Source organism: Otolemur garnettii, unplaced genomic scaffold (genome assembly GCF_000181295.1).
Source record: "Otolemur garnettii isolate 467f Iridium unplaced genomic scaffold, OtoGar3 scaffold00029, whole genome shotgun sequence".
Taxonomy (NCBI): Eukaryota; Metazoa; Chordata; class Mammalia; order Primates; family Galagidae; genus Otolemur; species Otolemur garnettii.
The window spans coordinates 14,761,309-14,786,203 of NW_003852424.1; the positions used below are offsets into that span (position 1 = coordinate 14,761,309).

Sequence of the window (24,895 nt, forward strand, 5' to 3'; positions counted from 1 at the left end):
TCACAGCTCACAGCAACCTCAAATTCTTGGGCTTAAGTGATTCTCTTGTTTCAGCCTTCCAAGTAGCTGGGACCAGAGGCGCCCGCCACAATGCCTGGCTATTTTTTTGTTGTAGCTGTCATTGTTGTTTGGCAGGCCTGTGTTGGGTTCAAACCCTCTAGCCTCCATGCACCTGGCCGGTGCCCTAGCTACTGAGCTACAAGTGCCTAGCTTTATGGATTTTGTTTGTTTGTTTGTTTTGAGACAGTCTCTCCCTCTATCATCCTGGGTAGAGTGCAGGGGCATCATAGCTCACAGCAGGCGTGCTCAAACTAAAGCCTGCAAGCCACATGCAGCCTGCCTAGGACATTTATCTGGGTGTTTTTGCCACCGCTGCTTGTCCTGCTTAGCAGCTGACTTGTCCCGGGGCCTGCAGTCCGGCCCTCCAATGGTCTGAGGGACAGTGAACTAGCCCCCTGTTTAAAAAGTTTGAGGACCCCTGGCTCACAACAACCTCAAACTCTTGGGCTCAAGCAATCCTCTTGCCTCAGCCCCCCGAGTAGCTGGGACTACTGGTGACCAGCACAACACCCAGCTATTTTTTCTATTTTTAGTAGAGATAGGGTTTTGCTCTTGCTCAGGCTGGTCTTGAACTCCTGAGCTTAAGCAATCCACCCACCTCAGCCTCTCAGAGTGCTAGGATTATAGGTGTGAACCACTGGTCTGGTCCTTTACTGTTTTTTTTATCAACATAATTTAAGTGTGCCACGGAAGTTTAACTACAGGCTCAAGTGTGCTATGTGATAAAAAAAAGGTTGAAAAACACTGAGCTAGAGCAACAGCAGCTCACTATGATCCTATCAAGGCTTTCTAATGCTTGTCTTTTTGAGTTTTGTCTTTGCCCTCTTACTCTTGGTACAAGGCCCTTCTAGTGTCTTATTAGCAGCCCTGGGTGTTTAGCAAGGCCCTCCCTGCCTAGGCTCCATCTCCATCGCCTCTCTGGGCTCTGCACAACTTCTGAAACTCTGCTCTGCCCTTTGCCCTCTGAGTGGCTGTTTGCTGCTGTGTTTCTTGAACTCTTTTTTTTTTTTTTGAAACAGAGCCTCAAGCTGTCCCCCTGGGTCGAGTGCTATGGCATCACAGCTCACAGCAACCTCCAACTCCTGGGCTCAAGCGAGTCTCCTGCCTCCACTGCCCAAGTAGCTAGGACTACAGATGCCCACCACAACGCTGGCTATTTTTTGGTTGTAGCCGTCATTGTTTTGATGGGCCCGGGCTGGATTTGAACCCACCAGCTCAGGTGTGTGTGGCTGGTGCCTTAGCTGCTTGAGCTACAGGCGCCGAGCCTCATGAATTCTTTTTTGTAGTTGTTGCAGTTTGGCTGGGGCTGGGTTTGAACCCGCCACCCTCAGTATACGGGGCTGGCGCCCTACTCACTGAGCCACAGGCGCCGCCCCCGTTTCTTGAACTCTTACCCTGTGCAAGTACACTTAGGTCATTGGCTTGAGAGCAGTTGTGGACAGTCTCTAGACTTCTTTCTCTGCAGTTTCCTTTGCCCCAGGATTTTGTCTTTGTGTCCCCAGCCACAAACTCTGCACTCTGTCTTTTCAAGTCAGCTCTTTTTTCTACGTCAACAATGAGGAAACACTGTCCACCCAGCTCTGCCCATACCACCATCTCCCATGCCTTCATGAGCAGCACCGTCTCTTGCTTGGTCCAGTGGTTCATTCAGCTGGTTCACAAAGACTGGTTTATCTCATATAAGCTGTGCAGCTATGGCCAGAAGTGGGCACCCCCTGTTGCTTCTCAGTCCCCTAGAAGCCAGTGGGACCTTGCAAAATGAGTCAGGACAGGCTTCCATTGCATCTGTGTGATAAACCCCCATCCCTGACCCTTGGTCCCTTGCTCCTCCAGCATCATCCTGACCACACTGGCCCCCGGCCTGCTGTCCCCACTGTTTGCTCCCACATTGGCCCCTGGCCTGATCTCCATAGAAGCCACACTGGAGACTATCCCTGAGTCATACCACTTGTCAGAGGTTATCCTGCTTGGTTCTAGCTGATGTATTTTCCCTTGGGCAGACTGTGTGGTCTATCTTACCCCACAGGAGGCCCTGTCTAGACAGGGCGGACAACTGGCCTCCACCGTCACACCCTAACTCCCTTGGGCCCGATTCTCTGAAGCCTAGGCGGGTGAAGCAGTCACATGAGATTTGGGCACAGAGACAATGTGGCTAGAAGGTAATGAGGACATCGGAACTGGACTGCAGTTACAATGAGTTTCTTCCAAAAACAGCACCTCTAGCACAACCGGACCCTATGGACCTTCCCCCTGACCTGCTTGTCCTCTGTGTGAGGCTCCTCTAGCTGAAATAGGTGACCATGGGCTTGGTATGTCAGCACAGATTTTTCTGACAGTTCTGGGTGGGGGTCAGAGTGTGGACAAGGCCTCACTGAGTTAACATCATGGTTATGGCAGGGCTGGTCCCTCCTAGGGGGTGCCAGAGGAGAACCCACATCCCTGGCTTGGGACAGCCTCCATCTTCAGAGCCAGCAGCACAGCATCTTCCAGTCTCTCTGCCTCTGACCCTCCTGCCTTCTCTTACGATGACCCTGTGCTGACACTGGGCCCACCAGGTAATCCAGGATGATTTCACTATTTTAGGGTCCTTAACTCTATCCTGTTAAATTTCAGTGGGTTCCTGGAAACAAGGAGGCAGCTGATGTTCTGTAAAGTGCTGGGAGGGTCCACAGGGGGCCCAGGGCAGCCAGGCATGCTGCTCCACCTGTCAGGCTTGGGGAGGCCAGCTGCCACAGGGAAGATGGCAAAGGTGTGGGGGAAGAGTCTCTAGCCCACCCCAAGCCTTGTGTAGGCTACAGGGGCTCAAAAGGGTGGAAGCAGGGTTCCAGAGGGTCCCATGTGACCTCCAGTGATAGCAGAACCAGATGCATGGCCTGACTGCCCCTCTCAGGGTGGGGAGCATCCCCTTGGCAGATCTAGATCTGTCCCTCAATGCCCCAGGTGGGAATAAGCATGCAACAGCTCAGGGAAGGTGTGTTTCTTTCCTTTATTAAAAAAAATCATTTGGGCCGTGGTGTGAGGACACACACACGTTCCATGGCTTTGGGGAGGACGCAGGTTCCAGAACGGGTCACTGGGGCAGAAACACATGGGGTGGGGAGGGGCTGTCCCTCCAGCACCTCAGGGCGAGTGCTGACTCGGTGGTCGGGCAGGGCAGGCTGGGCTACAGTATGTACAGAGGGGCAGGCCTGCTGGGGACCTGCTGGGGACCTGCTGGGGCCCAACCCCAAGTACACAGGACCTGAGGCCCTGCCCTCAGCTGCAGGGACTAGGAAGAGCCTGTCCAGAGAGGCTAGATAGCACTGGCCCTTGGTTGGGTCCCGCAGGTGGATGAGAAGGGAAAGCGCAAACCATTGGCCCTCTGGGCTGGGGCTGGACCTAACGGGACACCAATGCCAGGACAGTACAGGGCTCCAGCTCCACCCTCAGGCCAAAATCCCGGGGTGAGTTGGCCTTGGGGCACACAGCAGGTGGGGCTCCTTGTGCCTGATGAATCAAGGACAAAAGGAGCACAAGACCCACACCCACGGCTTGAGGAGCCCCACACAGCGTCGCCTAGCAGAGAAATGGGATCCCAAGTGCATTGCCATGTGCAGTTAATAGAATAAACATGAAACACCCTCCATGAGCCCTGAGCTGCAGGGGCTGCTAACCCTGGCTCAGGCCTGCTTGGGCAGGGCGAGTACAGCCCAGCCCTGGGTCCTGAGGGATTGTCTCAAAGGGCCCCAGCCTGGCCACCTCCCCTGCTTCTGCGAAATAAGCAGCCTCATTCGTCACCTTGGACAAAGGGCAGCCCCTTTCATGACGCTCAGAAAGGTGACAGGGAGTGGACAGATGGCCAAGGACAGCCAGGCTGGGGGCACAGCATGGGGCAGCCTACATGTGGAGGATGACCTTGGGGACCTGGCAGTCCCCCGACTGGATGGCAGTGTGGTGGGAAGCCTAGGTGTAGAAGATGACCTCGGGGATCTGACCGTCTTCCACGGACGTGCCATTGTTGTTCCCAGCAGCATAGCAGAAGGTGAAGCAGGTCTTGGCCCCCGTTGTGGGTGACTCATGGGTCACCTTGCGTAGGCCTTTGGTGCCATAATGGGAGTCTGGGCCCTGTAGGGGGTGGGCCACAGTGACATCAGAACACCCCACCCCCAGGTCCCCAGACTCTATTGGGCCCAGAAGGCTTAGTCTAGAGACCTCAGACCTCAGCCCCATGTCCGAAGTGGCCACCCCCGCCCATGGCAGCACCTTGAGTGTGGCACAGGCTGTGTAGTTGACATTGGGCAGCACCTCCACTGGCTCCTTGAACATGACACGGAAGGTGCTAGCTGAGCCATCACAGCTGAAGCCTGTGTCATTCTGGCCCAGGACGGTGTTGCTATCCGTGTGGATGATCTGGGAGGAACAGGGACACTCAGCACCTGGCCTCCAAGCCCTGATGCACTTGCCCAGGGGCCTAGGAGGGACAGGGCAAGGCCTAGGGAAAATGGGCATGGAGTAGAGCTGGGGAACAGGGGAAGGACCTGGTGGCAGACCTGAATGTTCACTTGGTAGTCGGTGGGTCCATGGATAGATCCGTAGAGCCCAAAGCCCACCACGAAGATGCGCTTGTTGACCGAGAACCTGCAGCAGCGGGCAAGAGAAGCTGGCCCAGTAAACACCCAGGGACTGAAGAGTGACCAGAAGGGGCCTCTGTGTTGTGGCCTGAGTTACCCCCGAGGTGGGCACAGCCCTGGGCCAGCAGGAAGACCCCCCCCACCTATTTTCCTCCCCCATGGCCTCTCCCTTCTCCCACCTGCTCCCCTGCCACCACTCCTCCCCCACAGCTGGTCCCTGCTTTGGCCTCCTGCGCCCTGTCCCCCACCTGATACGGTCACTGGTGCCGCTGTAGCCCCAGCGGCTCTCCACCTGCTGGAAGCGGTTGATGCTGCACTCCTTCCCACGCAGGCAGCAGCGCGGCCGGTCAATGAACTCCACGCGGGGCTTGGGGTTGACAGTGAAGTGCAGAAAGAGGCTGACCACCTCGCGGTCAACCAGGATGCCTGACTGCGCGGGGCCTACAGGCAGAGAGGCATGTGGGGAGAGATGCCATGAACAGGTGTCCACATGGGATTTCCAGGATGCAGGGGACCAACACCACTGCCGACTCTCACCCACCACCCCTTCTGAAGCCTGGGGAATGGTCCCACAGAGACCAGGAGTTGACGTAGACTCTCTCAATGACTGTATGAGATCTCAGGATCCCATCCCACATGGGATAGGCATCAGCCCCACTAATGCAGGGAGCACTCCTCACTTCACAGTGGAGGAGGTGCCACCCTGCCTGCCACACTGGGACACTGGCCTTGGAGAGGGTCACTTGCAGCTGCCTCTGGCTGGCACAGCTGCCCCCTGGCTCCAGGGTGGACCTAAATCAGCCAATTTTCAAAATGCTTAGACCAACAGGGAGGTAACAATCCCAGTCACATGCAGAAGCAGACATGTGATGGTGACTGGATGGGCCAGACTCTGGGTAGAGGATGGAGGCCAGGAGGGGCAAGGCAAAGAGTGGACTTAGAGCCTCCCACTCCTGCCTCCACAGTCCCACCTCCAGAAAGAGCAAGGATATTAGAGAAGCCCATCTTTACTCACTGGGACCAAGGCCTCATTGGGCACTAGGCACTGCCCACCTTCCCAGATCATTCAGGGATTAACTCTTAGCTCAGCCCTGTGATACAGCTATTTAAACAGAGATTTGAATGACAAGTGAGAAATCAGGTGGCTCACACTCCTCAAGAGGTTGAGGCAGGAGAATCACTTGAGCCTAGGAGTTTGAGACCGGCTTGAGCAAGAATGAGACCTCGTCTCTACTAAAAATAGAAAAACTAGCCGGGTGTTGTAGTGGGTACCCATACTCCCAGCTACTTAGGAAGCTGAGGCAGGAGGATCGCTTGAGCCCAGGAGTCTGAGGTTGCTGTGAGCTAGGCTGATGCCACAGCATTCAAGCCTGGGCACCAGAGTGATTCTGTTTCAAAAAATAATAAAATTTAAATTAGAAAAAAAAAACCCAGGTGAAACAGATTAAGTGAATAAGGAAGACTGAATAAAAAAATTAAAGGAAGAATGATAACAACTGCATTTTTTAAAAAGAAATATCTGCAGACAAAAAAACATACTGGGACATCATTATGACCACACATGCAGCAGGGATGTTTCTTGGGCTTTTAGCCTGCTCTCTGAGCAAAGATAGTTCTCCCAACAAATATACCAAACGACCCCAGAGGAAGCCAAATCTTTGGCTGTCTGTGCTGTTAGCACCCTGCTTTGCATGGGGGCATGGCTGGATTCACAGAGAGGAGGGATATTTTACTCCACTCACCCAGCACCTTCTCTGACTCAACGGCCCTGCCCCAGCCAGGGAGAAGGCTTAATCCTAAAACCAAGCTGGGGAGTGGGCAGATGGACAATTGGGCCACAGTTCCATTCCAGGCAGGGAAGCCACTTCTGGATCCACCCATGCCTACACCTTAACTATTCCACTGTTCACCCCACTACAAAGAAGTGACCATGTGTCCCCAGTGCTGAGCACAGCCTGTGGTGGGTGACTCTCTCTGGGTCTTGATACTCCTCTGTAAAATGCAGATGACACAAAGTCAGGCATCTCTGTTATTTCCAGATGAGCAAGACATGGCCCCAGGGCTCAAAGAGACAGAGAGCCCTGCACACAGGCGGAGATAGCACAGATCTCCACCACCACCACTACCGCCTTTGCAGATGGGCAGCTGCCTCTTCAGGCTTTTCCTGCTCAGCAAGAGCACCCAAGTTGGAGGGTCCCATGAGAGGCACAGCCAGGACCTCTTGGTACTAAGGAGGACACAGAGGTAGGAACAGGTAGGTGATAGCATTAAGGATGGGCCCCTGGGGACAAGGCACTCCCATCCCAATGCCTGCTGACTGTTCCTCGACATGTCTTACACAACCTAGGGCCACCCCCACCCTGGCCAAAAGATGACATGATGAGAGCTGAGGATGGAGCTATGTCCCCCAACGGGACAAGCAGGTGTTGGCCATTTCCCTGAAGGGTGGGCTAGACTCCCTCAGGCCATTACATGCAAGGCAGGCAATGGGGCAACATATGATTTGTCAAAGACCTCCTCTGAGGGCATCTCCCATACCCACAAACCCAGAGATGATTCCCAGATAAAATGTAGAATATTGAATAAATCTCAATTCAGAGTAACAAGGAATGATATTCAGATTAAGTATGCCCTAAGTAGTGCATGGGAGATACTTATGCTAAAAAATTATTTGTTATTATTGCTACATCTGCTGACCCAAAGTTAGGAAAGAGCAGGAGCCATGTGGACCTGGGAATGATGGGACAGCGAGTGTGCACCAGCCACAGGGCTGCATCTCTGAGCCCCTCTGGAACCTTCCATGACTATCTCACTCCAGGGACATACAACCCCAGGATGTAAGTGGCCACACAAGCCACACACCATAACCTTGGAGCTCCAGACCCTGCAGAAAAAGATGCTAAGGGGTCACGGTGGCTGCCCCCGGCCACTTTAGACTCTTCACATAGGTTCATCATGGACAGTGACGCCTGAGCTGACAAAATGAGAGCCCTGGGCGGTGACACCAAAACACAACCAGACACTCAGCAGCCAGCAGCCAGCAGTGCACAAATACCAATGGCCTCAAACCTGCCTGTGGACAGACCAGGACTGTGGAAGCCACAGATGCACCTGTGGGCTCACAGCTCACAGATCAGGTTTGTTACCACCTTTGTATTTTTATGCATTTTCCAAGTTTTCTGCAATGAGCATGTGGACTGCTATTGTCAGCACTGAGAAGCAGGTGTTTGGCGGGGGCCGTGGGGGCGAGCAACCCAGCAAGGCCATGAGGCCATCACACTCCTCCCTTGCCAGCCCCCTGGCCCAGGACCCCTGAACACTTGTTACCTGCAGCAAACTCCTCGATGGTCATCAGTGGGAAGCGGATGAGGCCCAGGGCCTTGCCCAGAACCTTCCGCTTATTCTCAGGTGTCACCTGCAGCTGCTGCCGCTGACATTCAGCCTCAGACCAACGGACAACAGCGTTGAACAACCGCACCTCCCGGATGCCCAGAGTGTCACGCTCCAGAACAGCCACCAGTGTGTCTGCAGGGAAGGGCAAGTGACTGTGTAACCAGCGATGCCCACTCTGCAGGAGATAGCTAGCCTGACACAGAGGTCAGCAGTTAAAGTCAGGGATTGCAACTTGGTCCCCTGCCTATGTTTGCAAATAACATTTTATCAATACATAGCAACTCTCATGCATTTCCCTATCCTTTGGATTGTTTTAAGCTACAAGGGCAGAGCTCAATAGTTTAGACCAGTGATTTTCAACCCATGTGCCATGGCACACTGGTGTGCCATGAAAAAAAAAAATTTTTTTTTTTTTTTTGGAGACAGAGCCTCAAGCTGTCCCCCTGGGTAGAGGGCTCTGGCATCACAGCTCACAGCAACCTCTAACTCCTGGGCTCAAGCGAGTCTCCTGCCTCTGCGTCCCAAGTAGCTTGGACCACAGGTACCCGCCACAATACCCGGCTATTTTTTGGTTGCAGCTGTCATTGTTTGGTGGGCCCGGGCTGGATTCGAACCCACCACCTTAGCTGTATGTGGCTAATGCCTTAGCCACTTGAGCCACAGGCACCGAGCTGAGTCTTACTATGTTACCCTCGTAGAGTGCTGTGGCATCATAGCTCACAGCAATCTCAAAACTCCTATGGCTGAAGTGATCCTCATGCCTCACCCTCTCAAGGAGCTGGACTCCAGGAGGTTGCCACAACACCCAGCTAGTTTTTCTATTTTTAGTAGAGATAGGTAGGGTCCCATTCTTGCTCAGGCTGGTCTTCAGCTCCTGATCTCCAGCAATCCACCCCTGGCCTCCCATAAGTGGTAGGATTACAGGCATCAGCCACTGCATCTGGCCCCATGAAAATTTTTAAAGACCATTAACTAAATTATTTTTGAAAGAAGTTCAAAGCATAGTTAAGTATATTCTTTTTTTTACTCTCTTTCTTTTTTATCAACATAATTTAAGTGTGCTATAGAAGTCTGACTATAGGTTCAAGCGTGCTGTGAGATAAAAAAGGTTGAAAAACACTGGTCTAGACAAACAACATTTGCCAACAAAGCTGAAAATAATGACCACTGGACCCTCTGCTGGAGAAGTTTGCTGGTGTGGTTTTAAGAGAACAAGATGGTCTCTGTGACTGAGATCGTGGTGACCCCAGGCTGACAGTAGAGCCCTCTTTGCACCCTTCCACCAAGGCTATACCCCCTGGGCATGTGCTCACCCCAAGCTAATGATGGGCTGTAGGTGGCAAGTCTCCCTCGGAGGCCCCCAGCCCAGAGCCCTCATGGTTTTGCCCCCCGATTCTCCAGCTGAGGCCAGCTCAGATTTCGCCGTCTGAGGCTCACTCGGGCCCTGCATGGCCCCTGCTGCAGCTGGCCGTACCCAGGTCAATGTCAGTGAAGCCCTCCGCAGTGATGGCATCCGAGGTGTTCTTATCGATGTTCTCTAGGCACAGGCTAGCCAGCTGTGGCTCATCGAAGAGTCGTGCCTGGAAGAGATGTTGGAAAGATATCGGTGCCCAGCCCACAACAGATTCACCCAGAAGGCCAAGGCAGGGGGTGAAGGCATCAGTCCTTCCTGAAGAGCATAGGCCAAAGAAGGCAAAAGCCTATGTCCAATGGCCCTGCCCAGGTCCAGGCCCTGCCCCAGGATGGAGGTGCATGGGCCCGGAGCAACCTGGTAAAGCTTCCAAACCACATGATGCCCTTGTCCCCCTGCAACTGGAAAGGCCATACCCTAAGGCAATGGCTCCACCCCAGAACCTATAGCAGGGGCACCAAGAGGGCTATACCAACTGGCCTAGCTACCAAAGCCCATCTTCACCCACTAAGGAGAGGGTTCTGGCTTTGTCTACCAAGGAAGGTGAACCTCAAGCCCCATTTGGGAACCCGGCACTACTTGTCCCCTCCCGGCTTCAGGCCCTGCCCACCCACCCTCTGCCCCAAACCAGCCTCATCTGGGTCAGATCAGGAGCTCAGGCCCTACCATGGCTGCCTGCCCATTCCCATTCCAAATGCTACTCCTGGACTCCACAGAGCCTGACAGGGGCCTCCTCTGACCCCTGGCCCCTCCCTGTCCCTGTCTGTTCTCCAGGGAGAAAAGGGACATTCCCAAAATAACCTCATCACCAATGGCCTATGGTCAGGATAGAAAACCCTAGGAGAGGCTCGGCGCCTGTGGCTCAAGCGGCTAAGGCACCAGCCACATACACCTAAGGTGGCGGGTTCGAATCCCCAGCCCGGGCCCACCAAACAACGATGGCTGCAACTAAAAAATGGCCAGGCGCTGTGGCGGGCACCTGTAGTCCCAGCTACTTGGGAGCCTGAGGCAGGAGACTCGCTTGAGCCCAGGAGTTGGAGGTTGCTGTGAGCGTGATGCCATGGCACTCTACCCAGGGGGATAGCTTGAGGCTCCGTCTCAAAAAAAAAAAAAAAGAAAAGAAAACCCTAGGAGAGGACAAACCTGACCAGCCAATGACCACTGTACCCCATAGCCCTGGAGGCTCCCTATCCCCCCTCTCACAAGGCACCCACAACCCTAGCCCTGAGTCTTATTGACCCAGGATGTAAAGGGCACTGGAAGACCCTGAAATCAAAGTAAATAATATCCTGCTGTGAGTTTTTTTCCCCAATTAATGCAGAAAAATCCATGAGAACTCAAGCACCGGCATTTCTCTTTAGGCAGAGTCTGGTAGCCCCTACCCACCTGCGTAAGGAGCATGAAGGCATTGTCAGCTCGGAGATTCTTCTTTAGAAACTCCACACAGTGGGCCTCCAGCGCGGGCACTGCATACTTCTTAGCGGTATACAGCGTGGTCATCACTGTCTCCGGGCCAATCTGAACTTCGTCTGAGTAGAGAAATCTGAGGGGGCAGATATAGGTGACTATGAGACAGGGTAAGGTGGCTGAGCCCAGGGACAGTGCCAAGTGATCACTCAGACCATCAGACTTAGCAGCCCTCTCTCAAGCCAGTAGGAGCCAACACCCCACCTCACCAGATGCAAGATTCCCCAAGAAACATTTTATAAGCAGCACCTGTTGGCTGCCCTCTGACCTGGGGACATCTTTAGGCTATCACCTATGGAAATGTGCAAGAAGCTGACCCCATTTATATGCTACTCCATCTGAACACACATCTGGAAACACATCTACACAGACATCATGTTCAGTGAGAGAAGCAGACCAGAAGGATACACATTTACGTGAAATGTCTAGAACAGGCAAATCCATAGGGATGAGAAGTAGGTTTGTGGTTGCCAGGGGCTGAGGGGGGGGGGGTAACTATTGATAGAGATGAGGTTTCTCTTGAGGTGATAAAATATTCTGGAACTAGATAGTGGTGATGATTGTGTGAGTCTGTGAATGCACTAAATGCCCCAGAACTGTACAGCTAAAAAGGATAAATTGTTACCAGAGTAGAGGCCAATAATAGAATTGATACCTTAGAGGCCTCATACACTATGGATAAAAAATAATAAAATAAGGGCGGTGCCTGTGGCTCCGCGAGTAGGACGTGGGCCCCATATACCAAGGATGGCGGGTTCAAACCCAGCCCTGGTCAAATTGCAACAAAAAATAGCCGGGCATTGTAGCGGGTGCCTGTAGTTCCAGTTACTCAGGAGGCTGAGGCAAGAGAATCACCTAAGCCCAAGAACTGGAGGTTGTTGTGAGTTGTGACGCCACAGCACTCTACTGAGGGCAACAAAGTAAGACTCTGTCTCTAACAAAAATAAATAACAATAATAATAATAAAATATGGCTCTGTGCCTGTGGCTCAAGCTGCTGAGGCGCCAGCCACCATACACCTAAGGTGGCGGGTTCGAATCCCCAGCCGGACCTGCCAAACAACAATGATGGCTGCAACCAAAAAATGCATTGTGGCAGGCGCCTGTAGTCCCAGCTACTTGGGAGGCTGAGGCAGGAGACTCGCTTGAGCCCAGGAGTTGGAGGTTGCTGTGAGCTGTGATGCCATGGCACTCTACCCAGGGGGATAGCTTGAGGCTCTGTCTCAAAAAAAAAAATAATAATAATAATAAAATAAAATAGGATTGTGTGGTCCTAGTGAAATACATCTTCCAAAAACAAAGCTAGTGAGGCCAGGTGTGGTAGCTTGTGCTTGTAATCCTAGCACTCTGGGAGGCTGAGGCAGGTACACTTCATGAACTTGGGAGTTGAAGACCAGCCTAAGCCAGAGTGAGATCCCATCTTGAAAAAGTCAAGGCTCGGCACCTGTGGCTCAAGAGGTGCCAGCCATATACACCCAAGGTGGCGGGTTCGAACCCAGCCCAGGCCCACCAAACAACAATGATGGCTGCAACCAAAAAATAGCCAAGCATTGTGGCGGGCCCTTGTGGTCCGAGCTACTTGGGAGGCAGAGGCAGGAGACTCACTTGAGCCCAGGAGTTGGAGGTTGCTGTGAGCGTGATGCCATGGCACTCTACCCAGGGGGACAGCCTGAGGCTCTGTCTTAAAAAAAAAATAGAAAAAAAAGAAAAACAGTCGGAGTCTGGGTGCAGTGGCTCACACCTGTAATTCTAGCACTCTAGGAGGCCAACGCAGGTGGAGTGCTTGAGCTCACAGGTTTGAGACCAGCCTGAGCAAAAGCGGGACCCTGTCTCTAAAAATAGCTGGATGTTGTGGTGAGCGCCTATAGTCCCAGCTACTTGTTTGGTTAAGACAAGAGAATGGCCTGAGGGGCAGTGCCTGTGGCTCAGTGAGTAGGGCGCCGGCCCCATAGACTGAGGGTGGCGAGTTCGAACCCTTGAACCCGGCCCCTGCCAAACTGCAACAAAAAAATAGCCAGGTGTTGTGGCAGTCCCCTGTAGTCCCAGCTACTCAGGAGGTTGAGGCAAGAGAATCACCTAAGCCCAGGAGTTGGAGGTTGCTGTGAGCTGTGATGCCATCGCACTCTACTGAGGGTGACAAAGTGAGACTGTGTCTCTAAAAAAAAGAGAGAATGGCCTGAGCCCAAGAGTTTGAGGTTGCTGTTACCTATGACGCCACGACACTCTACAGAGGGTGACAAAGTGAGACTCTGTGTCAGAAAAAATAAATAGGCTCAGCACCTGTAGCTCAGCAGCTAGGGCTCTAGCCACATACACCAGAGCTGGCAGGTTTGAACCCAGACCAGGCTTGCCAAACAACAATGACAACTACAACCAAAAATAGCCGGGCATTGTGGCGGGCATCTGTAGTCCCAGCTACTTGGGAGGCTGAGGCAAGAGAATCACTTAAGCCTAAGAGTTTGAGGTTGCTGTGAGCTGTGATGCCAGAGCACTCTACCAAGGGCAACATACTGAGAATCTATCTAAAATAAGTAAATAAATAAAATAAAAAATAAAAATACCAGGCTTTGTGGCAGGTTCCCGTAGTCCCACTACTCGGGATGCTGAGGCAAGAGAATTAATGGAACCTAAGAGTTTGCGGTTACTGTGAGTTATGATGCCACAGCACTCTACCCAGGGCACAAAGTAAGACTCTGTCTCAAAAAAATAAAAAAGAAAGAAAGAAAGAAAAAGATTAAATAAATATCCAATCAGCCAAAGTTAATGTAAAAAAATAATAAATAAACAAAAACAAAAAATCCCAGTACTCTGGAAGGTCAAAGTGAGATTGCTTGAGGCCCAAATTTCAAGACCAGCCTGAGCAATATAGCAAGACTCCATCTCTAAATTAAAAAATACAAAAATTGGGACTCCACACCCATAGCACAGTGCTTACGGCAACAGCCACATACACCAAGGATGACGGGTTCAAATCTAGCCGGGCCAAACAATAATGACAACTGAAATAAAAAATAGCAGGGCATTGTGGGGGGCACCTATAGTCCTAGCTACTTGGAAGGTTGAGGCAAGAGAATTGTTTATGCCCAAGAGTTTGAGGTTGCTGTGAGCTGTGATGCCACAGCACTCTACTGAGTGTGACTCTGCCTCAAAAAACAAAAACAAAAACAAAAAAATCCTGTTGGATATGGTGACACACACCTATAGTTCCAGAACTTTGGGAGGCTGAGGCAGGAGGATCACTTGAGCCCTGGAGCTGGAGGCTCCAGTGATCTATGATGATGCTTCTGCACTCCAGCTGGGGTGATAGAGCCTCTGTCTCAGAAAAAACATAAACCTGCCCCACCTGCCCTGGAAGTGGAGTGGTCAAGCAAAGTTGAGCTGTGTTCAGAATATCAGAGCAGGCTCCAGGGATGGTGGCTGTGGGGTGAGTGAAAGTGGGAACCAGGAGAACAGCTGGTTTAGGGTGAGATCCAGGAAGCAGGTGAAAATGAGGCTTCACATGCATGAGGTATGATTGCTTCTTAGACACTGTAGGGGCAGAAGGACACTGGGGCCCAAGGAGCAAAGGCCTCTGCTGCCCTGGGAGAGGAGGAACCAGCTGTACCACAGACCATAAAACCCCCAGGGTCCAAGTAGGAGGAGCCATGGGAGTTCCCAGGTCATTTGGACATCTCTTCCCACTCCCTGCACTCACTCATTCCAGAAGGTTAAACAAGGCTGAGACAACTGGAGAAGTCCAGTATTTACTTATTATTTTAGGAAACAACCCAAGAAGGTGTTAGCTGGCACCTCTGTTCCCTCTGTGCCTGGGAGGCCTATTCCTCTAGGAGCCCACACACAGCATTTCCAATCATTTCCAGAAGTTACAAACAAGTCACAGTTTGATTACTAAGACTCCTGGAGTTGGCAGAGTGATAGCTCCAAAGACATTCCTAGACCAATCCCTGAAGCCTGTGGCTATGTCACCTCCCATGGCAGAAAGGCCTTTGCAGATGGGATAAGGAGGTCATCCCGGATGACCCAGAGGCCCAGTGTCACTACATAGTCCTCACACAAGGAGGCAAGAAACTCAGAGGGAGAGAGAGAATAGAAGATGCTGCACTGCTGGCTCTGAAGGGGAATTCAGGGGCCCCCAAGCTGAGGAACATGGGCAACCTCTAGACCCTGGAAAAGGTGGAAGACAGGTTCTCCCTTGGAGCCCACAGGAGGGACCAGACCTGCCATGCCTTGATTTCAGGACTTCTTATTTCCAGAACAGTAAGAGGATAAATTTTCTTTTCATAAGAGGATACATTTGTGTTGTTTTAAGCCACCGTGAATCTGGCAACTCTAGGGACCTCCCTAGAGTAGCATCACACAGGATTTGTCCTTTGCGTCTGACCTCTCTCACTGAGCACACTGTCCTCAAAGTCCCATCACCTGTAGCCTGTGTCACAGACTCCTTCCTTTTCATGGCTGAGGGATATTCCTGAGTGAGGATGGACCATGTTGTGTTTGTCCATCTGTTGATGGACAATTGTGCTGCTTCCACTTTTTGGCTGTTGTAAATGATGCTGCTGTGAACATGCGTGTGCAAATGCCTCCTCCAGTCCCCGGTCTCAATTCTTTGGGTCTATACCCAAGAGTGGAATTACTGGGATTCACAGTAATTCTATGTGTAGCCTTTTGAGGATCCATGAAGCTGTTTTCCACAGTAGCTGCACTATGTTATGTTCCCACCAGCAGGGCAAAAGCTCCCAGTTTTTCCACATCTTTGCTAACACTTGTCCTTCCCCTTCTCTCCTTCCTTCCTTCCCTCCCTTCCTCCTTTCCTTCCTTCCTTCCTTCCTTTTTGTGTATGACACAGGGTCTCACTCTGTCACCCAGGCTGGAATGCAGTGGTACATATCTTAGCTCCAGCCTCCTGAGTAACTGGGACTACAAGAGCCACCATACCCAGCTAGTTTTTAAATTTTTTGTAGGGCTGCGTGTGGTGGCTCACAACTGTAATCCCAGCACTTGGAAGGCGGAGGCTGGTGGATTGCCTGAGCCACAGGTTCAAGACCAGCCTGACAAAGAGCAAGACCCTGTCTCTAAAAAATAACTGGGCATTATGGTGGGTGCCTGTAGTCCTAGCTACTCAGGAGGCTGAGGCAAGAGAATCGCTTAAGCCCGAGAGTTTGAGGTTGCTGTCAGCTAAGACGCACAGTACTCCACTGAGGGTGACAAATTGAGACTCTATCTCAAAAATAAATAAATAATTTTTTTTGTAGGGACAAGGTCTTACTGTGTTGCTCAGGCTAGTCCCAAATTTCTGGGCTCAATCTATTCTCCCTCCTCAGCCTCACAAAGTGCTGGATCACAAGTTTGAGCCCCCAGACCCAACCACATTATACACTTTATTTTTCATTCAGACAAGAGTCTCATTCTGTTGCCTTCGGTAGAGTGCTGTGGCATCATAACTAATAGCAACCTCAAACTCTTGGGCTCAAGTGATTCTTTTATCTCAGCCTCCCAAGTAGCTGGGACTACAAGCACCTGCCACAACACCTGGCTATTTTTAGAGACAGGGTCTTACTCTAGCTCAGGCTTGTTTTGAACTTATGAGCTCAAGTGATCAGCCCACCTGGGCGTCCCAGAGTGCTGGGATTATAGGGGTGAGCCACCGTGTCGGCCCTACATTATATACACTTTAAACATGTAAATTATATGGTGTGAGAGTTATATTGCAACATAAAAGATCCAAAGTAATTTGTAAAATGTGGAACCTCCAAGCCCACCCCTTACCACATAGCCCTGTTCTAGAAATCTTCATGGAGCAGTGGGCTCCGGAACTGGGATTTCCAGGGTCTCCATTCCCTGAATCTGATTCTGGCTTCTTCCCTCAGGCCCCATACCCCCACATCAGAAGGACCTAAAGAGCCTTACTTCAGCAGGGCCAGGAAGGCAGCCGGCTCCACATCAGGCAGCTCGATCTCAGTGGATGTGGTGGCCATTCCCCCATTGAACATCGCATCGAAAACAGCACTGCCCACAGCCAGCACAAACCTGACACGGGAGAGAGGAAGACACTGGTCAGCCACCACTGCACAGCTGGCAGGAAGGCAGGGGGATCCAACAGCTGCAGTGGGTGTCTAAGGGTGACTGCTCTCCTAGGGACCCCTTTGCCAAGCCCCCTGCAGACACTGTGCCCAGCATCCTAGTGGCAGATACTCCCATAAAGCAGGCATCAAGAGCAAGGCAGCACTTTAGATGTGTCAGTAGCAATGAGAGGCCACAGGTGAAAAGGCATCCCTGAGATCACATGGGGCCTGTTCCCCTCTGCCCAACCCAGTTGACATCTGTCCATCCAAGTCACTCCTCGCTCACTTATCCTCTCATCCACTCACTCACACATTCACCCACTCATCTACCTTTCATCCACTCATTCATTTGCCCATTCACTCCCCCATCCAACCACTCATTCATTCATCCACTCATAATCACTCATTCACCTACTCAGTCGCTTGTTCACTCATTCATCCACTCACAGTCACTAATTCACTCATTCATTTACTCTTCCACCTACTCATTTGGTCACTCATTTACTCACTCATCCACTCATTTAACTTGCTCATTCATTTATTCAGTTACTCAGTCACTTCCTCACTTGCTAATTCACTTTCAATCAACATCCACTCCTCAGGGCTGCAAGCTCAGGGCCTGGCTCTCATGGAGGGAAGCAGACAAAATCCAAGTGGTCCTACAGCTCCAGAGTTGGGTAAGAGGGAGGCAATGTGACACTTCGAAGAGCACAAGGCCTAGGGCTGCTCTATGGGATCATCTGTGCTGGGCTGAGTCTGCGGAAAAGAATATCAAGGCCCAGGGACCAGCAGGAGCACAGAGGAGGAGGCCTGTGGGCTACCCAGCCTGAGACTGCCATGGAGCTCGCTTAGTAGCAGGAGGTTGTGGTGGGTACAGACAGGCTGTGGGGGGCTCCTGGCCCTCCAGAGAAGCCAGCTGTGACCCTGTCCCTTAGCCAAGCTCCACAGTAACCAGGATAAAGATGGCAATACTTGGTGCTATCCACATATGGTCCTCACAGTGCAGAGTTGGGGGAGACATCTAGCTACATGGCTGGCCTGTTTGTTGCAGAGTGCCTGCCCTCAGCCTGTGAGGTCCCTTTAATCCCTCCCCCAGGGCTGCTTCTCCCCGGGTCCCCACTATGGCAAATACTGAGTTCCGGGAACCCACCCCCTGCCCAGATACTTTGGAGCCAGTTCACATACCCCAGGTGGGGCAAAGCCTGCAAGCCCTGATGGGGGTGCCCCTCACTCCTACAGGATGATACCTCCCCTTATCTCCCGGGGATCTCACGCCCAGAAGGCTGGGCTCTCATTGTAATCACCTCATTGCCCTACCAGGCCTTCATCATGTCTAGTTTAGCTCTTGAGGGCCAGGTCAGAAACCAAGAATGGTTGGTTTACTAGTATCCCCCAAAAGGGTGTCCACACCAACCTAGAACCTCACATAGAACCTACTGGGGAAAAGTCCTGTGCAAGTACAATTAGTTGAGATGAATCCCACAGCTGCTATCCTTACAAAGAGACGGCCATGTGGGGATGGAAGCACAGCCTGCAGCGATGCAGTCACAGGCCAAGGGACAGCTGGGGCCCACAGGAGCTGGGAGGGACCTTCCCCCCTGAGCCTGTGGAGGGAGCCCAGCCCTGTCACACCTTGATCTCAAGACTTCTAGGATCCAGATTAAGGAGACATCTTGCTCTTCTGCACCACCCATCTGTGGTGTGCTATGACCGCCACTCAGCTGCCTGCCAGCCCTACTGAGAGGTTGGCACTGTCACCATGCAGCCAGTGCCCTAGGCCCACGCGCTTTACTCCCACATGATATTTCAGAAATAAAGTACTGGTTTTTTTTTTAGACAGAGTCTCAAGCTGTTGCCCTAGGTAGAGTGCCAGGGCATCACGGCTCACAGCAACCTCAAACTCTTGGGCTTAAGCGATTCTCTTGCCTCAGTCTCCCAAGAGACTGGGACTACAGGTGCCTGCCACAACACCCAGCTATTTTGTTATTGTTGTTGTAGTTGTAGTTGTCATTGTTGTTTGGCAGACCCGGGCTAGGTTTGAACCCGCCAGCCCCGGTGTACGTGGCTCGGTGCCACTGTGCTATTTTTTTAGAGACAGGGTCTCACTCTTGCTTATCTTGCTCAGGCTGGCCTTAAACTCATGAACTCTGGTGATCCACCCACCCTGGCCTCCCAGAATGCTAGAATTATAGGTGTGAACCACTGCACCCAGCACAGTGGGGAAATCTTTTGATGCTTCAAAAACGGAAAACAAGAGGCGCTATAGCCCAGTGTGAGCTCTCTGTGCCTGGAATGGAATCTTAGCTACCTTGACATAGGCAGTCAGGGGCTGCAGTCAGCATCTCCAATACCCAACTCAGATGCCATGACAGGTCCCCAGGTCTCAGGTCCCCTGAGAGCACCCAGCCCTTAGTCACCCTCATGAACCAATCAGATCCAGCCACCCACCCATCTCTTGCCTGTACAAGTACCTTGTGCCTACCAAGAGCCCACTGGCCTCCCCCTTATGCGTCTTTAGCCCACTTGTCCTTTCAAAAGAATAAAAAATGCTTATCCATGCAACAACCTGTACTCAGAGGTTCACAGTAGCACACGTCCCCACAGCCACAAGATAGAAACAGTTCAGGTGTCCATGGACAAGTGAGTGGATGAACACAATGTGTTCATCTACACAATAGAACATCACTCAGCCATGAAAAGGCTCTGACCTTGAGGACATGTTGCTCAGTGAGAGAAGCAGACGCAGAAGGATATATCCTAAGTGATTCCACTCACAGAAGGTTCCCAGAGGCACCAGAGTCATACAGACAAAGTAGAATGGCAGGTGCCGGGGCTGGGGAGCGGGTGCAGAGTTAGTGCTTCATGGGGACAGATAATATTCACTACAGAAAGACAATCCTACAAAGTAACTAAACAGGCCCAGCACATTGGATGGTTCAGGCCTGTAATTCCAGCAGTTTGAGATGTTGAGGTGAGTGAATCACTTGAGTTCAGGAGTTCAAGACCAGCCTGGGCAACATGGCAAGATCATATCTCTACAGAAAATGTTTTGAGGGCAGCGCCTGTGGCTCAGTGAGTAGGGCGCCGGGCCCATATACTGAGGATAGTGGGTTCAAACCCAGCCCTAGCCAAACTGCAACAAAAAAACCAGACAGGTGTTGTGACAGGCGCCTATAGTCCCAGCTACTCGGGAGGCTAAGGCAAAAGAATCGCCTAAGCCCAAAAGCTGGAGGTTGCTGTGAGCTATGACACCATAGCACTCTACCAAGGGCGACAAAGTGAGACTCTTATCCCCAAAAAAAAAAAAAGTTTTGAGAATTAGCCAGTAGTGGTGGCAAGTACCTACAGTCCCAGGTTACTCAGGAGGCTGAGGTAGGAAGAAGATCACTCGAGCTCAGAAGTTTGAGAATGTAGTAAGCTATGATCACACCACTGGGCCTGGGTGACAGAGTGAGACACTGTCTCTCTTTTTTTTTTTTTTGTGAGACAGAGCCTCAAGCTGTCCCCCTGGGTAGAGTGCCATGGCATTACAGCTCACAGCAACCTCCAACTCCTGGGCTTAAGCGAGTCTCCTGCCTCCGCCTCCCAAGTAGCTGGGACCACAGGCACCTGCCACAACGCCCGGCTATTTTTTGGTTGCAGCCGTCATTGTTGTTTGGCGGGTCCGGGCTGGGGATTCGAACCTGCCACCTTAGGTGTACGTGGCTGGTGCCTTAGCCGGTTGAGCTATAGGTGCCGAGCCGAGACACTGTCTCTTAAGAAAACAAACAAACAAAAGCAAAGCAAAAACTTAGCAGTAATACAAATACAATAATTACCAAAGTTGGTAACTTTGGAAAGACCAATTTCTCCTATAAATTCCTTTGGGACTTAACCAGTTGATTCTGAAGATCAAAAGGAACCACTAGGGGCTCAGCACCCCTAGCTCAGTGGTTAGGGCACTGGCCACATACACCGAGGCTGGTGGGTTCAAACCCAGCCTGGGACCTACTAAACAACTCCAACAAAAAGCCAGGCATTGTGGCAGGGACCTGTAGTTGCAGCTACTTGGGAGGCTGAGCCAAAAGAATGATGTAAGCCCAAGAGTTTGAGGTTGAGAACAACACAGTAAGACTCTGTCTTAAAAAAGGGGGGGGAGGGGCTCAGCACCTGTGGCTCAAGCAGCTAAGGCGCCTAACCCTGAGCTGGCGGGTTCAAATCTAGCCTGAGCCCGCCAAACAACAATGACTGCTGCAACCAAAAAAATAGCCGGGCGTTGTGATAGGCACCTGTAGTCTCAGCTACTTGAGAGGCGGAGGCGGGAGAATTGCTTGAGCCCAGGAGTTGGAGATTGCTGTGAGCTGTGATGCCACATCACTCCACCCAGGGTGCCAGCTTGAGGCTCTGTCTCAAAAAAAAAAAAAGGAACCACTAGGGCTAGGAAAAGGTAGCTCATATCCATAATCCTAACCCTCTGGGAGGCCCAGGTGGGGAGGATCAATCACTTCAGCTCAGGAGTTTGAGACCAGCTTGGGCAAGAGTTAGAACCTATCTCTACTAAAAACAGAAAGATTAGCCAGGCATGGTGGTATGTGCCTGTAGTTCCAGCTACTCAGGAGGCTGAGGCAGGATAGTTAGAGTCCAGGAGGTTCAGCCAACAGTGAACTATGATGACACCACTGCAAATAAAAAAAAAGAATCACTAGGCCAGGGGCCAGCCCACTATTGGTTTTTGTAAATAGTTTTGTTGGAACACAGCCACACTCATTCATTTACATGTTATTGATTTATAGCTGCTTTTCTGCTGCTACAAAATTTGCTGTGCAAAATTAAGTAGCTGCTACAGAGACAATATGGCCCACCAAAAATATTTACTATCTGGCCCTTTACATTAATTTGCTAGTGTCTTAGAATTTAAGTTTCAAAATGAAAGAGTTTTTTTTTTTCAGCCATATTCACCCCCTGCAGCCAGCACTGTTCCAGTGGACATCTGTAGGGTGGATGGATAGATGGGTGGATGGGTGACCAATTCTGGAAGAGTAAATGTGTGAAAACAGCTGAAAGTCTTGCCAAAGGAAAAAACTGGGAAGAATTTGCTCAGCAGGTCTCAAACACACCAGAAAGCAAGAATCATCAAACAATGTCTTATTGGAATAAGTATACACAAACTGGCCAATGAAATAGAAGAGACCGTAGGACAGATTTTTCCACTTTCCAGATAGTTCTCTGCCTTGCTCAATGCCCAACGATGGAATGAAGATACACACACCCCCCATATACATACATACATACATATATGTGTGTGTGTGTATATATATATCTTTTCTTTTTTTTTTTTGAGACAGAGTCTCACTTTGTCACCCTTGGTAGAGTGCTGTAGGATCATAGCTCACAGCAATCTAAAACTCTTGGGCTCAAGCAATTCTTTTGCCTCAGCCTCCTGAGGTGCTGCGACTACAGGTATCCACCAGAACACCCAACTATTTTTAGAGATTGAGTCTCACTGTAGCTCAGGCTGATCTCCAACTCCTGAGCTCAGGCAATCCACCTGCCTCAGCCTTCCAGAGTGTTGAGATTACAGGTGTGAGTCACTTCACCCGGCAGAATGCAGATATAGTATAGTATAGATACTAATTTTATGGGACTGGCTGATCTGCACTACAAAATGCTACCCTAAAGACACTCAATACTTCCTTTGAGCCCCCCTGACAGAACAGACATTTAATTCCATCAGATTACCCAACACATATTTACTGAGCATCTACTGTGTGCCAGGCCTCCAAGCAAGGCTTTGTAGAGATAAGAGAGGATGTGGGCTTATCGGGGACCAGAGAATAGCCCAGAAGCCTTGTGGAGTCACTGGCCTCCTTTCCTGCCACAAATGCCAACCTCTATGCTGTGATCCCAGGTAGTGGGCCCTCCCTCTTCCCCATCTAGTTCACCCTGCCCTAGAGCTCAAGCTACTTGGAGCCCCAGCCTGCAACCATGCCCATGCCTGGGCCCGCCAAAGACTACTGGTCCAGACCACTGAGAGAGCAGCCCTTCTAACAGTTCCCACGGGGCCCCTGCCATGCTCTGCATTTATAAGCCAATCTCAGACTGTACTGCATTGGCCCACTCCTTCCTATAAGGTCCTCTATCTGGGATCACATCTGGGACCCCATGTGGCATGTAGTTCTTGCTTCTCCATGGGCTCCTCTGGATTTTGAGTTTCTCATTCCTTGTCTTCTGTGACCTTGGCAGTCTGAAGACTGGCCAGGTGTCTTGCTAGTCATCTCTGCTCTGGGTGTATCTGTTTTCTAGTGATAAGATTGGATGTAAATTTGTCACCGCTGCAAGAAATGACCACAAACTGGGCAGCTTAAAACAACAGGAATCTGGGCGGTGCCTGTGGTTCAAAGGAGTAGGGCACCAGCCCCATATACTGTAGGTGGTGGGTTCAAACCCCCCCCCCCAAAACAGGAATCTACACTTGCAGTGTTGGAGGCTGGAAGTCCGAGACCAAGATTTTGACAGGAACACTGTCCTTCTGGAGGCTCTGGGGATGGTCCTCCTTGTCTTTTCCAGTTTCCGAGGGCTCCAGACATCCCCTGGCTTATGGCCACATTGCTTGGTCTTCCCCCTCCATCTTCAATGCTGATTTCTCTTTTGTCTCATAAGGACATTTGTCATTGGATTTAGGGCCTACATGGATAATCCAGAACAACCTCATTTTGGGACCCTTAATTTAATCCTAACTGCAAAGACTTTTACCAAATAAAGTCACATGGGTTCTGGAGACTAGGATATGGATATTTTGGGGGTGGGGGACACCATTCAGGCCATTGGGGTTATGGAGACATCAAATCAGGGGCATCTCATACCCACGCATCATCTGTGATGCTAACCTTGGCATACCTGGTGAAGGAGGGTATCCCGGGATCTCCACAGGCAGGTTACTTCCTTCACTTTTCTACTCTGCTCTTTACAGCAAGTCCCTACGGCCAGCCTGCCACGATTGTGGAGGATAACATCCTCTGGAAGTCTCTGCACTTGCTGATTAGAGCTCTTCTGGGGGAAAATACCACTTCCCCACCCATGGAGGTGTGTTCTCTCCCACTGCTTTCTGTTCTCACAGCCTCAAAGGTACTGTCTCATGCTTTGGCTCCATCCCCACCTTCTATGTTTGTGTCAAGGACAAGCCCTCTGAAACTGTGAGAAGCACTTCATCAGATCCATGTGTTCCAGAGGCCACAGGATGGATGCACAGCAAGCCCATTTCACAGGTGTGGAAACTGAGTGTAGCAAACTCAGTTTTTACTGGGCTATAATACTCAGCCAGGCATCTCAGCCCGTCCAGCAACATCCCTTCCAACCAAGCCTGTCCTCACTTTATAACACTCAGCCAGAAGTCTAGGAGATCCAGTGTCCCACAGTAAGGCCCCACTCTCCCTCACCTGTCAAGCTACTTCCTCACTTGGTCATAGGGATGCACCTCTTCCCCAAGAGGAGCTGAATCCTCTCCTTTCCATTCCTGCCACTCCCTTACAAACCTATTGTCCCATCTTGAGTCTGTGGCTGCTGTCCTGAGGCCTCACTCCTGGGCCCTGGCAATGGGTTGCTCCATACCTCAAAGCAAACCTGGCCACTCTGGGCCACCCGTTGGTGCTCCTGCTCTGGCCTTGCTGTGGCTCCCACCTGCCTATCTCTTCTAGACCTGGAGCTCACATCCTGGGCCGGGGCACTGTACACACTGTAAGCATCATTCACTAAGGGTTTTGTCACCCTCCAGACCCTTCTGAAACGCTAGGTAAAAACAGTGACCCCTGGCTCGGTGCCTATAGCTCAACCAGCTAAGGCGCCAGCCACGTACACCTAAGGTGGCGGGTTCGAATCCCCAGCCCGGACCCGCCAAACAACAATGACGGCTGCAAC

At 51.3% G+C, this 24,895-nt stretch overlaps 1 protein-coding gene across 1 annotated transcript in view; it reads right to left on the reverse strand.

Moving 5' to 3' along the window:
• Positions 1–3,022: 3,022 nt before the first annotated feature.
• BTBD2 (BTB domain containing 2) overlaps positions 3,023–24,895 on the reverse strand; it is a 23,906-nt gene continuing 2,033 nt past the window's right edge. The window contains exons 2-9 of the mRNA XM_003788856.3: positions 16,848–16,967; positions 10,861–11,017; positions 9,538–9,643; positions 7,998–8,195; positions 4,919–5,111; positions 4,590–4,677; positions 4,303–4,449; positions 3,023–4,164 (exon numbers count right to left, since the gene is read on the reverse strand). Coding sequence (XP_003788904.2) covers positions 4,003–4,164; positions 4,303–4,449; positions 4,590–4,677; positions 4,919–5,111; positions 7,998–8,195; positions 9,538–9,643; positions 10,861–11,017; positions 16,848–16,930 — 1,134 coding nt within the window. The 5' untranslated portion in view covers positions 16,931–16,967 and the 3' untranslated portion in view covers positions 3,023–4,002. The remainder of the gene's footprint in view (positions 4,165–4,302; positions 4,450–4,589; positions 4,678–4,918; positions 5,112–7,997; positions 8,196–9,537; positions 9,644–10,860; positions 11,018–16,847; positions 16,968–24,895) is intronic.